The sequence below is a fragment of the Carcharhinus amblyrhynchos genome, chromosome 26 (genome assembly GCF_965287045.1).
Source record: "Carcharhinus amblyrhynchos chromosome 26, sCarAmb.v2.hapA, whole genome shotgun sequence".
Classification (NCBI taxonomy): Eukaryota; Metazoa; Chordata; class Chondrichthyes; order Carcharhiniformes; family Carcharhinidae; genus Carcharhinus; species Carcharhinus amblyrhynchos.
Genome location: NC_137349.1, coordinates 6,817,688 through 6,830,460, shown reverse-complemented (window position 1 = coordinate 6,830,460; position 12,773 = coordinate 6,817,688). Strand labels below are relative to the sequence as shown.

General features: G+C 45.3%; 1 protein-coding gene across 5 annotated transcripts in view; it reads left to right on the top strand.

The window, feature by feature from the left end:
• The window catches only part of LOC145358793 (CUGBP Elav-like family member 4), a 484,168-nt gene that overhangs the window by 457,055 nt on the left and 14,340 nt on the right, over positions 1-12,773 (top strand). For all 5 annotated transcript variants that reach the window (XM_080213087.1, XM_080213088.1, XM_080213086.1 and 2 more), the window contains 4 exons: positions 3,505-3,652; positions 6,916-7,065; positions 8,456-8,518; positions 10,665-10,742. In XM_080213087.1, coding sequence (XP_080069213.1) covers positions 3,505-3,652; positions 6,916-7,065; positions 8,456-8,518; positions 10,665-10,742 — 439 coding nt within the window. The remainder of the gene's footprint in view (positions 1-3,504; positions 3,653-6,915; positions 7,066-8,455; positions 8,519-10,664; positions 10,743-12,773) is intronic.

Here is a 12,773-nt window from a genome sequence, read left to right as displayed (position 1 = left end):
TTGCAGCAATAAGCAAGACAACAACTCACTGGCTAACAAGTTGCCATGGTGAGAGGAAATCTGTTGTTTATCACTTATGTCATTGGCTAATAACTTTCAGTGAATGACATCAGCAGGCAAAAACACAAAGATTGCCGACTGGTTCAACCCCAAAACCATGCGTGTGAAACTCAGTCTATCATTTAGGACAAAGAAAAGCTAGAAGTTAATGAGCATGTAACATAAATCCTTGACAAAGTCTGTTATAAATCAAACAGTGGCTCCAGCTATAGCTCCTAAAAACATTAATATCATTAACTGCAAGAAAAATTGGAAGACTGGTATTTATAGCTCCTGCAAAGGTTTCAGGGCACTTCTAGGAGAATTTCAGTTGCCAAACTGCGTGTAGAATATTTTCAAAGAATCATAGAATCCCTACAATACAGACATTTGGCCCATTGAGCCTGCACTGACAACAATCCCACCCTATCCCCGTACCTCACATATTTACCCTGCAAATCCACCTGAAACTGGGGTCAATTTAGCATGGCCAATCAATCTAATCCACTCATCTTTGGACTGTGGGAGGAAACTGGAACGCCCGGAGGAAACCCACGCAGACACGGGGAGAACATGCAAACTCCACACAGACAGTGACCCAAGCCAGGAATTGAACCTGGGTCCGTGGCACTGTGAGGCAGCCGTGCTAACCACTGTACCACTGTACCACCAGTAGTTTCCTGGGGGGGGGGGAGTGGTTTTGTAAATGCCTGGCTCATTTATGGGAAGAAAGCGAGAAAGTGGAGCTGATCCACTTCAGATCTGCCATGATCTTATTGAATGGCGGGGCAGGCTCGAAGGGCTAGATGGCCTACTCCTGCTCCTATTTCTTATGTTCTTAAACAGCTTTTTTTTCAATCCTTCTCCCAATATATTTATAAGGAGGCAAAATTAAACAATGTGTAAAAATGAAATGCTTTTCCCATTCCCTCCTGGTTCTGCTTCTTTCGCACAAGCTTCCCAACAACGCCTGATAGATGAGAACGCCACTCTCCAGGCAGGCTGTGCACACGTTGGAAAGAGTATGGAAGATTTCAGATTTTAATAATTGAAGTTTAAATTGCGTTGTGTCTGTGGGGGTGGAATTCCAGCCCATCTCCCCAAACCTCAGCCTGGGCTGGAGGAATATTGGTCCAGAGACATGCCTACGACACCACTTTCTCCATCCCCCACCTGGTTAGTTCATCCATCCAAGAGTTGCCTGGAGACAATTTTCCAGCAGTGTCCGGGAGATTAATTTTCAATTCCGAGACAAGATTCCGAGGGGCAATATTGGAAGTTGACAACCCCAGAGTGAATGAGTTAGTTTGAAGAGTAGTGATCAATTTTGACAGCCATTTTGTGCACAGTAAGATCCCAAGCAGAGCGGGATGGCTCAGTGGGGGATCTTTTGGAATATTGGCCTATACCTCTGGGACTCAGATTTTAGTTAAGTTTACATTAACAGGCTTACATTAACACCACAATGAAGTTCCTGTGAAAATCCCCTAGTCGCCCCATTCTGCCTGTTCGGGTAACACCAAGGGAGAATTGATCTTGGCCAACGCACCTAACCACTGCATCTTTGGACTGTGGGAGGAAACCGGAGCACCCAGCGGAAACCCACGCAGACACGGGGAGAACGTGCAAACTCCGCACAGACAGTGACCCAAGCAGTGAACTGGGCCCCTGGCACTGAGAGGCAGCAGCGCTAACCACTCTGCCACCTTGCTGCCTAGGACCTGCCCAGACTGCAGTTTTGAAGTTCTCCTCTGTCTGATTTTGCAGAGGTCCTGATGAGTTGAAAACTCAAAGCCTCCTACGCTGTGGTACTGTACTCTGCACATCTGGCAGCATCTATGGAGAGAGGAACAGAGTTAAATTTTCCAGTCCGTCTTGCCAGTGTGAATTTATGGTCTTGCCAATGGCAACCCCTCCCCTGGGTGCGGTTCCCTGTCGGTACAACCAGCAATCAAAGCGAAGCATCGTTGACACTAAGGGACACTGGAAGATCCCAACAGCAAGCTTTCTTTGCCATCAGATTCCTGCTTATGGCACTATCAATAAACTTAACAAAAACTATGGCCAGAGGTATAGGTCAATATTTCAAAAGATCCCCCACTGAGCCATCCTGCTGGTTATTGCTCTGCTTGGGATCTTACTGTGCACAAAATGGCCACAAAAGTTGACCACTATTCTTCAACTAACTTATTCCATCCTGGATTGTCAACTTCCAATATTGCCCCTCGGAATCTTGTCTCGGAATTGAACTCACTACGAGTGGGAGCAGAAATACCACCCAATATTTCAAAAGAATGATCGGGGAAAGTGGAGAAAAACGAAAGGGAAGATTTGTGATCAGCGAACGGCAGGAGAGATTGAATGATATAAAAGGGATGAAGGTGAAAGCAGATGTTAATTGGCCAAATTAAAAAAAAATGATGGATCTGGGGGAGGTGTGGATTAAGTAGATGGGCATGATGGTACAGTGGTTAGCACTGCTGCTTCACAGGGACCCGGATTCAATTCCCGACTTGGGTCGCTGTCTAGTATGGAGTTTGCACATTCTCCCTGTGTTTACGTGGGTTTCCTCAGGGCGCTCCAATTTCCTCCCACGTGCAGGTTAGATGAATTGGCCATGCTAAATTCTCCCTCAGTGTACCCAAACAGGCGTCGGAGTGTGGCAACTAGGGGATTTTCACAGTAACTTGTGACATTAATAAATAAACTTTTTAAAAAGAAGCATTTTCTGGTTATTCTTAAAACTCCATTTTGTGGCAGAGTTGCAGAAATTTTATTCTGGCTGGAATTCTCCAACCTCGCCTGCGGCTGTGATTCTCCAGTCCCGCTGGAATGGATGAAAACTTGGCTGAGCGCCAAATTCTCCATTCCCGCTGGCAGGGGTGATGGGACGTGAGAGATTGGAGAATTCCGGCTGCGGATGAGGGCAGAGATTTCCAGCGTCTGTGTCTGAATGTTCTGCATCTGGGTGGGCAAATTTTCCAATTGACCTTTCCTTATCTTGAGAGCAAAAGATAGTCACTGGTGTTATTTGGTACTTTTTGGTTTCCCTAATTCAAAAAAATGAGCTGGATAAAGTTTACTTATTAGTTACAAGTAAGGCTTACATTAACACTGCAAAGAAGTTACTGTGAAATTCCCCCAGTCGTCACACTCTGGCACCAGTTCGAGTCAATGCATCTAACCAGCGCAACTTCTAGACTGTGGAAGGCAACTGGAGCACCCAGAGGAAACCCAGGCAGACACGGGGAGAATGTGCAAACTCCACATAGACAGTAACCCAAGCCAGGAATCGAACCCAGGTCCCATCTCTGTGAGGCAGCACCTTTTCAAAGAGCTGGCACAGACATGATGGGCTGAATGGTTCCCGTCTATGCCGTATGATTGGCAGGATTAATGCCACTACAATGACATCTTCGAGGAAAGATCAAAGTCAACGTGTGTTTGTCATTTTTGTCTCCGCAGCTGATGCAGCAACAAGCAGCCATTATGGCAGCCACCACACACACCGGGTACCTGAACCCCACCGCTGCCTTTCCAACCGCACAGATGCATCACATGGCAGCCATCAACCTGAATGGATTGGCAGCCGCGCCACTCACACCCACATCAGGTGAGGCCCCTGTACCCTACTTGGGGACTGTCGGGTCCATTCATTCCTCTGAATAGACGGAAACGGCACTGATACGAAGTTGAATTTCTTTTGTTGAACAGGTCTTAAACTAAACACATTGCAGAAAGCGAAAAGAAACTGGAGAGAGAGATATTGGCAAAAGCCAATCCTGTACAGGTCACCAAAACTCAAAACATACTAAACAGGTCTCAAAACAGACTGTGGACTGACCTAATAACATAGATCTGTGACTACAATATATGTTCATTCTCATCTGTGTCATGAAATTGTTTGGTACATGCTGTCTCTGACTACCAAAGCAACACAGTAAGAAGTCTCACAACACCAGGTTAAAGTCCAAAAGGTTTATTTGGTAGCAAAATCCACTAGCTTTCGGAGTGCTTGCTGCTCCTTCCTCAGGACTCACCTGACAAAGGGGCAACACTCCGAAAACTAGTGGATTTTGCTACCAAATAAACCTGTTGGACTTTAACCTGGTGTTGTGAGACTTCTTACCCCAGTCCAACGCTGGCATCTCCACACCATGACTACCAAAGCAACACGCAGATGCTGCTTTTGCAAGTTTTGTTCTGACTTATGAAAAGATCTGTTTCTGCTTGCATTGTAATTTCAAAGAATGCAATCAATTTTTCAAGCTAATCCCAGCATGCCTGCTGAGTTTAAAATGTAGTCAAGTTAGCTTGAAAAGCTGAGCATTTAAATGTAATTGCATAGACAGAAATATCTAAAAATGAAGTCTTTGTATTGATGAAGCAAGTATAGGATCCCTCAGGGACATAGCTGTGGGTACAGACATATCTTGGGCTTGTTGACCCAGCCAAAGGACCCCTTCCCCCCCAAACCCCTCCCCTCTCAGGGAAAGGACAGGAAGATCAGGCAGGAAAGAGGGTTGAGGGCAACCAGCTTCTGACCCACCCCAAATCCCCCGTTCCCTTCCGCCTCATTACCCTCACTTCCCCCTCCCCCTTCTCCCCCTTCCTCCTCTGTGGAACTCTCTTCCCTAGAGAGTGGTGGAGGCAGTGTCAATCAATGTTTTCATGGTGGAAGTAGATAGATTCTTGACTAAGGATGGGGTTTTCTGACCCTTCCCAGGTGCAGGATCTTCTGGTCCGTACCGAAGGAGATTCCCCCCTCCCCCGCAATCCCTCCACGATGGGTGGCAGAGAGGGAGAACGATACAATGCACAAAACGTCAGCGGGACTGGAAGATCCCACTGGCAGCCAATAGCAAGCCCGTCACTGCCGTCAGAAGGTGTGTGAGGAGGTGGTGCGGAGGTGGGGATGGGGGTGGGGGGATGGGGTGAGGAGTTCCAGTCTAAGAAAGGAGTCAAAGATTTCCATTCAGATCCAGCCTCTTGGGGCCGAATGGCCTACTCCTGCTCCTAATTTGTTTGTAATAGGCTTGACTGGTCAAATCCAAGATACAGACCCAGCGATGACGAAGGAATGTTGTGATGTGCCCACGTCGGCACAATGGAGTGGAATTCGAGCTCTTGGCGATTCCCGTCATCTTACTGTTGCCCTTCCCTTGCCAGTTGTGGTCTTTACATTGCCACCTCTCCAGAGGCTTCCCCTGGAGTCTCCGTGAATGGAGAATTCAACACCATAAACCAAGAGCAAAAATCCGTAGGGGTAATTAGAAAAAAATGAAGTCTGCATTGTCTTAAGATTTTCTTTCAACGCTTTACCTGCTGATGGGGTTTTAATCAAAGAGGTTTACAGCATGGAAATAAACCCCTCAGCCAACTTGTCCATGCCGTCCCTTTTTTAAAAGTTTGAAGCTAATCCCAGTTGCCCATATTTGGCCCATATCCCTCTATACCCATCGTACTCATGTAACTATCTAAATGCTTTTCAAAAGACGAAATTATACCAGCCTCTACTACTACCTCTGGCAGCTTGTTCCAGACACTCACCACCCTCTGTGTGAAAAAACTGCCCCTTTGGACACTGTTGTATCTTTCCCCTCTCACCTTAAACCTATGCCCTCTAGTTTTAGACTCTCGTACCTTTGGGAAAAGATACTGAATCTAGCTGATCTGTGCCCCTCATTATTTTATAGATCTCTATAAGATCACCCCTCAGCTTCCTACACTCCAGAGAGAAAAGTCCCAGTCTATCCAGCCTCCTTAGAACGCAAGTCATCAAATCCTGGTAGCACCGTAGTAAATCTTTCCTGCACTCTTTCTAGATTAATAATATCCTTTCTGTAATAAGGTGACCAGAACTGTGCACAGTATTCCAAGTATGGCCTTAAGTTTTGATTTGATTTGATTTATTAGTATACAGTGAAAAGTGTTGTTTCTTGCGTGCAGACAAAGCATACCATTCATAGAGTGCATAGGTGAGAAGGAAAGGAGAGGCTGCAGAATATAATGTTACAGCCATTGCTATGGTGTAGAGAAAGATCAACTTAATATATGGTAGGTCCATTCAAAATAAAAGCAAAGTTGGAATTTGAAACCAGAAGAGAAAATGCTGGAAAATCTCAGCAGCACCTATGAAAAGAGAAAAGAGCTGATGTTTCAAGTCTGGACAACCCTTTGTCAAAGCTTAAAAACACAGAAAGTGGGAGATATTTATACTGTAGGGCAGGAGAATGAAAGATGAGTCATAGCCACAAAAACAAGGGGAAAGGCTGCTAATGGCAGCCCATCGAGAGAATAGAAGGTGAGAATGGCCAAACGGCAGAGAAGCTGAAATCAGAGGGTAAACTGGGACAGAGGAAGATGTGGGGGGAGGGGGGACATGGTGGGAGAGAGGTAAAATGGAGAAAAAGGGGGAAAAAGGGAAGCAAAGGGGGAGAAAAGGTAAGAAAAGGGGGTCTTGAAGTGTCAGCTCCTTTCTCTCCTCACAGGTCCATTCAGTAGTCTAATGGCAGCAGGGAAGAAGTTGTTCTTGAATTGGTTGACATGTGTGAGTTGGTTGGTATGCATGGGTCGGTACGCGTGAGTCAGTTGGCACGTGTGAGTTGGTTGGTACGTGTGAGATGGTTTTACGTGTGAGTCAGTTGGTATGTATAAGTCGGTTGGTACGTGTGATTTGGTTGGAACATGAGTCGGTTCATACGTGTGAGGTGGTTGGTACGTGTGAGGTGGTTGGTATGTGTGAGGTGGTTGGCATGTGGAGTCGGTTGGAGGTGGGGAGGTCCCTGTCCCAGGTGGAATTGGGGAACACTGAGAGTGAAGGAAAGCCGGGATGATGAAAGGTCTCGGAATAATCACTGCCGTTTATACCTTCAGGCTTGTCTTCCCCTCCCGGGATCGCTGCTCCGGCTGTGCCCAGTATTGTCTCTCCCATTGGGGTCAATGGTTACACTGGACTTTCTGCCCAGCATAACGGACACTCTGCTGTCGAGGCTGTCTACACTAACGGCATTCACCCGTATCCAGGTAAGTGCAGCCCACGGCCTCAATATAACAATTTGCCCTCCGATGGGGCTGAAGGGATTTGGGGAGGAAAGGGGGGGGCAGGATATTGAATTTGATAATCAGCCATGGTCAAAATGAATGGTGGAACAGGTTTGAGGGGCCGAATGGCCCACTCCTGCTTCTAGTTTCTATGCTTCTGTGATATCATGTGAGCTTTGTGCAGTGAAGTAGTTTCTCTGCAGAGAACTCTAGCATTGGAAAATAGCTAACAGCTGTGTAGCCTGTCTTAAAAATGCACAGTAATATAAGATATGTCAATGAAAAATGTGACTGTCTGCGAATTTTATATTGAATGAGACGTTGTCTAAACACTGTTTGCGGAAGATAAATGACTTGATGACAATCAGGGGCATACACTAATCTATCTCTTCATCTTCCTGCCTCCTCAATCTTCATTCGCTCCCTCCTTTATTTTCATTTCTTTCCCACCCCTTTTGTCCTCTGTTTTCTCACTCATTGCCCTTCCTCGCTCCCACTCATTTCTCCTCTATTGTCTGCCTTTGCTGTAACTTGCTTCTTTCCTCTTCCTTATTCCCCCAACCTCTTTCCTGGACAATGTTTCTTTCCCGTTCTGGGTTTGAAATTCCTGTATTCTGGTTCTTTGCTTTCATTACTCACATTCTCTCTATCCATCTTTTATGCTTTCCGTTTTTTGCATTTTCTGTTCTATTTGTTGTTTTTTTTCACGTTCTCCCTTTTATCGCACGCTCTTCCTTTTTCACCTGCTCTCTTATTGCCCCTTTTCACTCCTGTTCTTCCTTGGGCTTGCTCTTGAATTCTCCCTTTTCACCATTATTTTTTCCTGGCTTTTACTCTTTCGTTTTACTTTCACTCGTTTTCCCTTTTTCTCTATTTTACAATTTGCTACCTCTTTTCCATTGTTAACGTCGCCCATCTCTCCATCTCTCCCACTTCTCATCTTCTCTCTCTCTCTCTCTCTGATCTCATCCTTTCCGTCTTTCCTGCCTCTCACCATTTCTCCATTTTCTGTCTCTCACCATCTCTCCACCTCCTGTCTCACCATCTCTCCACCTCCTGTCTCTCACTATCTCTGTTTCTCACCATTTCTCCATTTTCTGTCTTTCATCATCTCTCCATCTCCTGTCTCTCAACAATCTCGTCATTTCCTGCCTCCCACCATCTCTTCATCCACTGTCTCTTACCATCTCTCCATCTCCTGCCCCTCACCATCTCCCCATTTTCTGTCTCTCACTATCTCTTCATCACTCCCATCTCCCACCTTTGCTTCACACCTCCCATCTCTCACCTCCTCGCCACCTTACCCATTCCATCCTTCTCTCCATCTCTCCCGCCTCCCACCTTCCCCCAATCTCTCCCATTTCATTTCCAGCACAAAGTCCTTCTGCAGCCGATGCTTTGCAGCAGGCTTTCACTGGAGTTCAGCAGTACACAGGTGATTCCATTTGTATTTTGCTTGTATATTCTTTAAATAGTCATCATTATAGAGATATACAGCATAGAGGAAGACCACTCGGCCCTTCATGTTTGCGCTGGTCAAATACAAACCACCTAACTATTCTGATCCCAATTCCTAGTACTTGACCCATAACCTTGTATGTGTTGGCATTGCAAATGCAGATCAAAATATTTCTCCAATATTATGAGAGTCTTCGCTTACACCACCCTTCCAGGCAGTGAGTTCCAGACTCCCACCATTCTCTGAATGAAAAGGTTTTCTTCACATCCCCTTCAAAACTCCGCCCCTGCATGGCACGGTGGCACAGTGGTTAGAATGATGTTTCACAGCACCAGGGACTCAGGTTTGATTCCCGGTTGGGTCACTGTCTGTGCGGAGTCTGCATGTTCTCCCCATGTTGGCATGGGTTTCCTCCAGTGATCGGTTTCCTCCCACAGTCTGAAAGACGTGCTGGTTAGATGATTGACCTGAACAGACTCTGGACTGTGGTGACTAGGGGAATTTCACATTAACTTCATAGCAGTGTTGATGTAAGCCTATTTGTGAGTAATAAATAAACTTTGATTCATTGATTGCCTCCCACAAGAGGAAACATTTCTTCCTGTCTACTCTATCTATGCCCCTCATAATTTTATACATCGCAATCATGTCCCTCTCAGTCCCTGCTCCAAGAAAAGCAATCCCAATCTATCCAAACTCTCTTCATAACTAAAACGCTCCAGCCCAGGCGTCATCTGAGTGAATCTCCTCTGCACCATTTCCAGTGCTATCACATCTCTCCTATGAAGTGGATACTACCCATTTGGAGCATTTTTTAGCCAGAGAGAATTGAGAACTTTGCTTTAACACACTTACTTCCAGTTTATGTTTATTTATTATGGTCACAAGTAGGTTGACATTAACATTGCAATGAAGTTTACTGTGAAAATCCCCTAGTTGCCACACTCCGGTGTCTGTTCAGGTACACTGAGGGAGAATTTAGCAGGCCAATGCACCTAACCAGCACATCTTTTGGAGTGTGGGAGAAAACTGGAGCACCCGGAGGAAACCCACGCAGACATGGGGAGAACATGCAGACTCTGGACAGACAGTGACCCAAGCCAGGAATTGAACCTGGGTACCTGGCATTGTGAGGCAGCAGTGCTAACCACTGTGCCACCATGCTTCCATTCAATCATAGAATCATATAGTGCAGAAGGAGGCCATTCGGCCCATCGGGTCTGCACCGGCCACAATCCCACCCAGACCCTATCCCCATAACCCCATGTATTTACCCTAGCTAGTCCCCCTGACACTTAGGGGCAATTTAGCATGACCAATCAACCTAACCCGCACATCTTTGGGGTGTGGGAAGAAACCTGTGTCCCTGGAGCTGTGAGGCAGTGGTGCTAACCACTGTGCCACCTAATCAATGAGAGAATATTCAACCTTTAAATCGGAACTCCTGTTGCAAAAAGTATTTTGTCATTTCAATTTATATGTTCCTTATGTCGTTTAAAGTCAGTTTGTCAGGAATACGGAGCTGACAACAGGGAGGAAGAATGGTTGTGGTGATGAAGATTCACTTTCTGGACTGCTTAGACTTGCCTGTAACCAGGTCAGGCAAGAGTAATCTGAAATCAGAAGCAAAATATAGAAATCGTAGAATCCCTACAGTGCAGAATGAGGCCATTCGGCCCATTGAACCTGCACTGACAACAATCCCACCCAGGCCCTATCCGCGTAACCCCACATATTTACCCCACTAATCCCTCTAACCATACATATCCCGGGACACTAAGGGGCAATTTAGCATGGCCAATGCACCTAACCTGCACGTCTTTCAGACTGTGGGAGGAAACCAGAACACCTGGTGGAAACACACGCAGACATGGGGAGAATGTGCAGACTCTGCACAAATGGTGATCCAAGCTGGGAATCAAACCCAGGTCCCTGGCACTGTGAGGCAGCAGTGCACTAACCACTGTATCACCATGTCATCAGAGAGATTATATAGAGGGATAATGCCATTTACAAGTTAGGCAGTAATGGACAGGGATTAACATGGATGGGTTAGTGATAATTTGGCAGAGGAAGTTTGTCAGTCTTATTCACCAATCTCTTTTCTTTTTTTAATGGAAAGCTATGTATCCGACAGCGATTGCTCAGATCAGCCAAGCATTTCCACAGCCACCTCCGGTTATAACACAACAGCGAGAAGGTGAGTTAAACCAGCACATCTCCATAGCAACAACACCCTCACACCTTGCCTACCTCATCAATAGCTCAAAACCATTGGAGATGCCTCCAGACAGTTCAGCTATGGCTTGCGTACTTCATAATGGTTACAACAGCAACTTGCATTTAGAATCAAGCCTTTGTGTAGTAAAACTGCACTCAACCAGCCCACGATCGCAACACTCAAAGCAAAACATCTCCTGGTAGATGCAGTTTCAAATTGGACAGCACTTGTTAAACAATCCTGAGTGTGCTAATAGCTTCACAAACAACGGTTTATTAAGAGAATCAGTTGAACTCGTAACGTGGCTCATTTGGGTTAGAGGTGATTCCATGATTGGGCAGCACTGGTTAAGCAATCCTGAGTGTGCTAATTACTACACCAACAATCCATTTTTACAATAATCAGTCGAGCTCATAATGTGGCTCGATTATGTGTTAGATAATTGTGCTCCAGATGGTTTGATGAAGGAATAAGTATTAAAAGGGGATATTCATGGGGCTTATAAACATCCTCCCCTGTGTAAAGTCAGTTTATGAAGTGACTCAGTGAACTGAATTGTTAGTGTGGGAAGTATTCCCAGTTTAGCTATTAAAAGTGTAGACTTGTTGTTAGGCTAGCATATACAGGAACATGGTGGTGCCTGAATTGCAGCAATTGTCTTTTTAATAAAGTAAAGTTTATTTATTAGTCACAGGTAGACTTACATTAACACTGCAATGAAGTTACTGTGAAAATTCCCTAGTCACCACACTCTGGCACCTGTTCATGCATACTGAGCGAGAATTCAGCATGGCCAATGCACCTAACCAGCAAGATGTATAGGTTAGGTGGATTGGCCATGCTAAATTGCCCCTCAGTGTCAGGGGGAACAGCAGGATAAATACATGGCGTTATGGCGATAGGGCCTGGGTGGGATTGTTGTTGGTGATGACTCGATGGGCGCCGAATGGCCTCCTCTGCACTGTCGGGTTTCTATGGTTTGTAGGTTTGCAGTTACACCAACAAGGCTGAAAACAGACGGTACAAATTAGAAATACAAGCTCGTCAAGATGCATTGAATGAAAACATTGATGTATCTTCACTATGAAAAGATTAGGGGAAAACCCCAGTTGTTAATATTTTGTCCACAGTTTAAAGAAAGGTTGTGAAAGAAAAAGCAGGTTCTGAGCTGTGATAACTCTATGTTGTTGAAATCCTGTGTGCTAGTTTTGTGTTGAGGTTACATCTTTGTACTTCTATATTAGCATATATATAAATGTAGAACAAAGCGAACAGACTGTCTGTATAGTAAAAACTATCTGTTAGATATTTATCATGTTAATTAGGTCTTGCAAAGAACGTGGAAAGAAATCGTATAGAAACTTTCTCTGTGGTGAAGCATCCTTTCCTCCAAGGGTGTAAGTAAGGTGCTGTGAGCTCCACCTTATCTTCTCATAGAGCAGAGGTTGGGGGTCTCCAAGTCTCGATGAGCCTCAGTGGTTCCATTCATGTGTGGGCCAAGAGTGGGCGTACATGCATACTCTTGACACTTGGTTCCTCAGGTAGGCCCAGTGCACCTGTGCGAAGAGAAAAGAAAATGGCATAAAAATGGAGTCATGTTTGAGTTATAAAGAGAGGCTGGATAGACTGGGACTTTTTCTTCTGGAGCATAGGAGGCTTAGGGTGATATTGCACAGGTCTATGAAATAATGAGGGGCATAGATAAGATAGATAGTCAATATCTTTTCCCAAAGGTAGAGGAGTCTAAAACTAGAGGGCATAGGTTTAAGGTGTGAGGGGAGAGATACAAAAGGATCCAGAGGGGCAATCTTTGCACACAGAGGGTGATGAGTGTCTGGAATGAGCTGCCAGAGGCAGTAATAGAGGCAGGTACAATTTTGTCTTTTAAAAAGCATTTAGACAGTTACATGGGTAGGATTGGGCAGTATGGACAAGTTGGGCTGAAGGGCCTGTTCCCATTTTGTAAACTCTATGACTCGATGTGATCTTTGAGCAGATTACCATAACTGA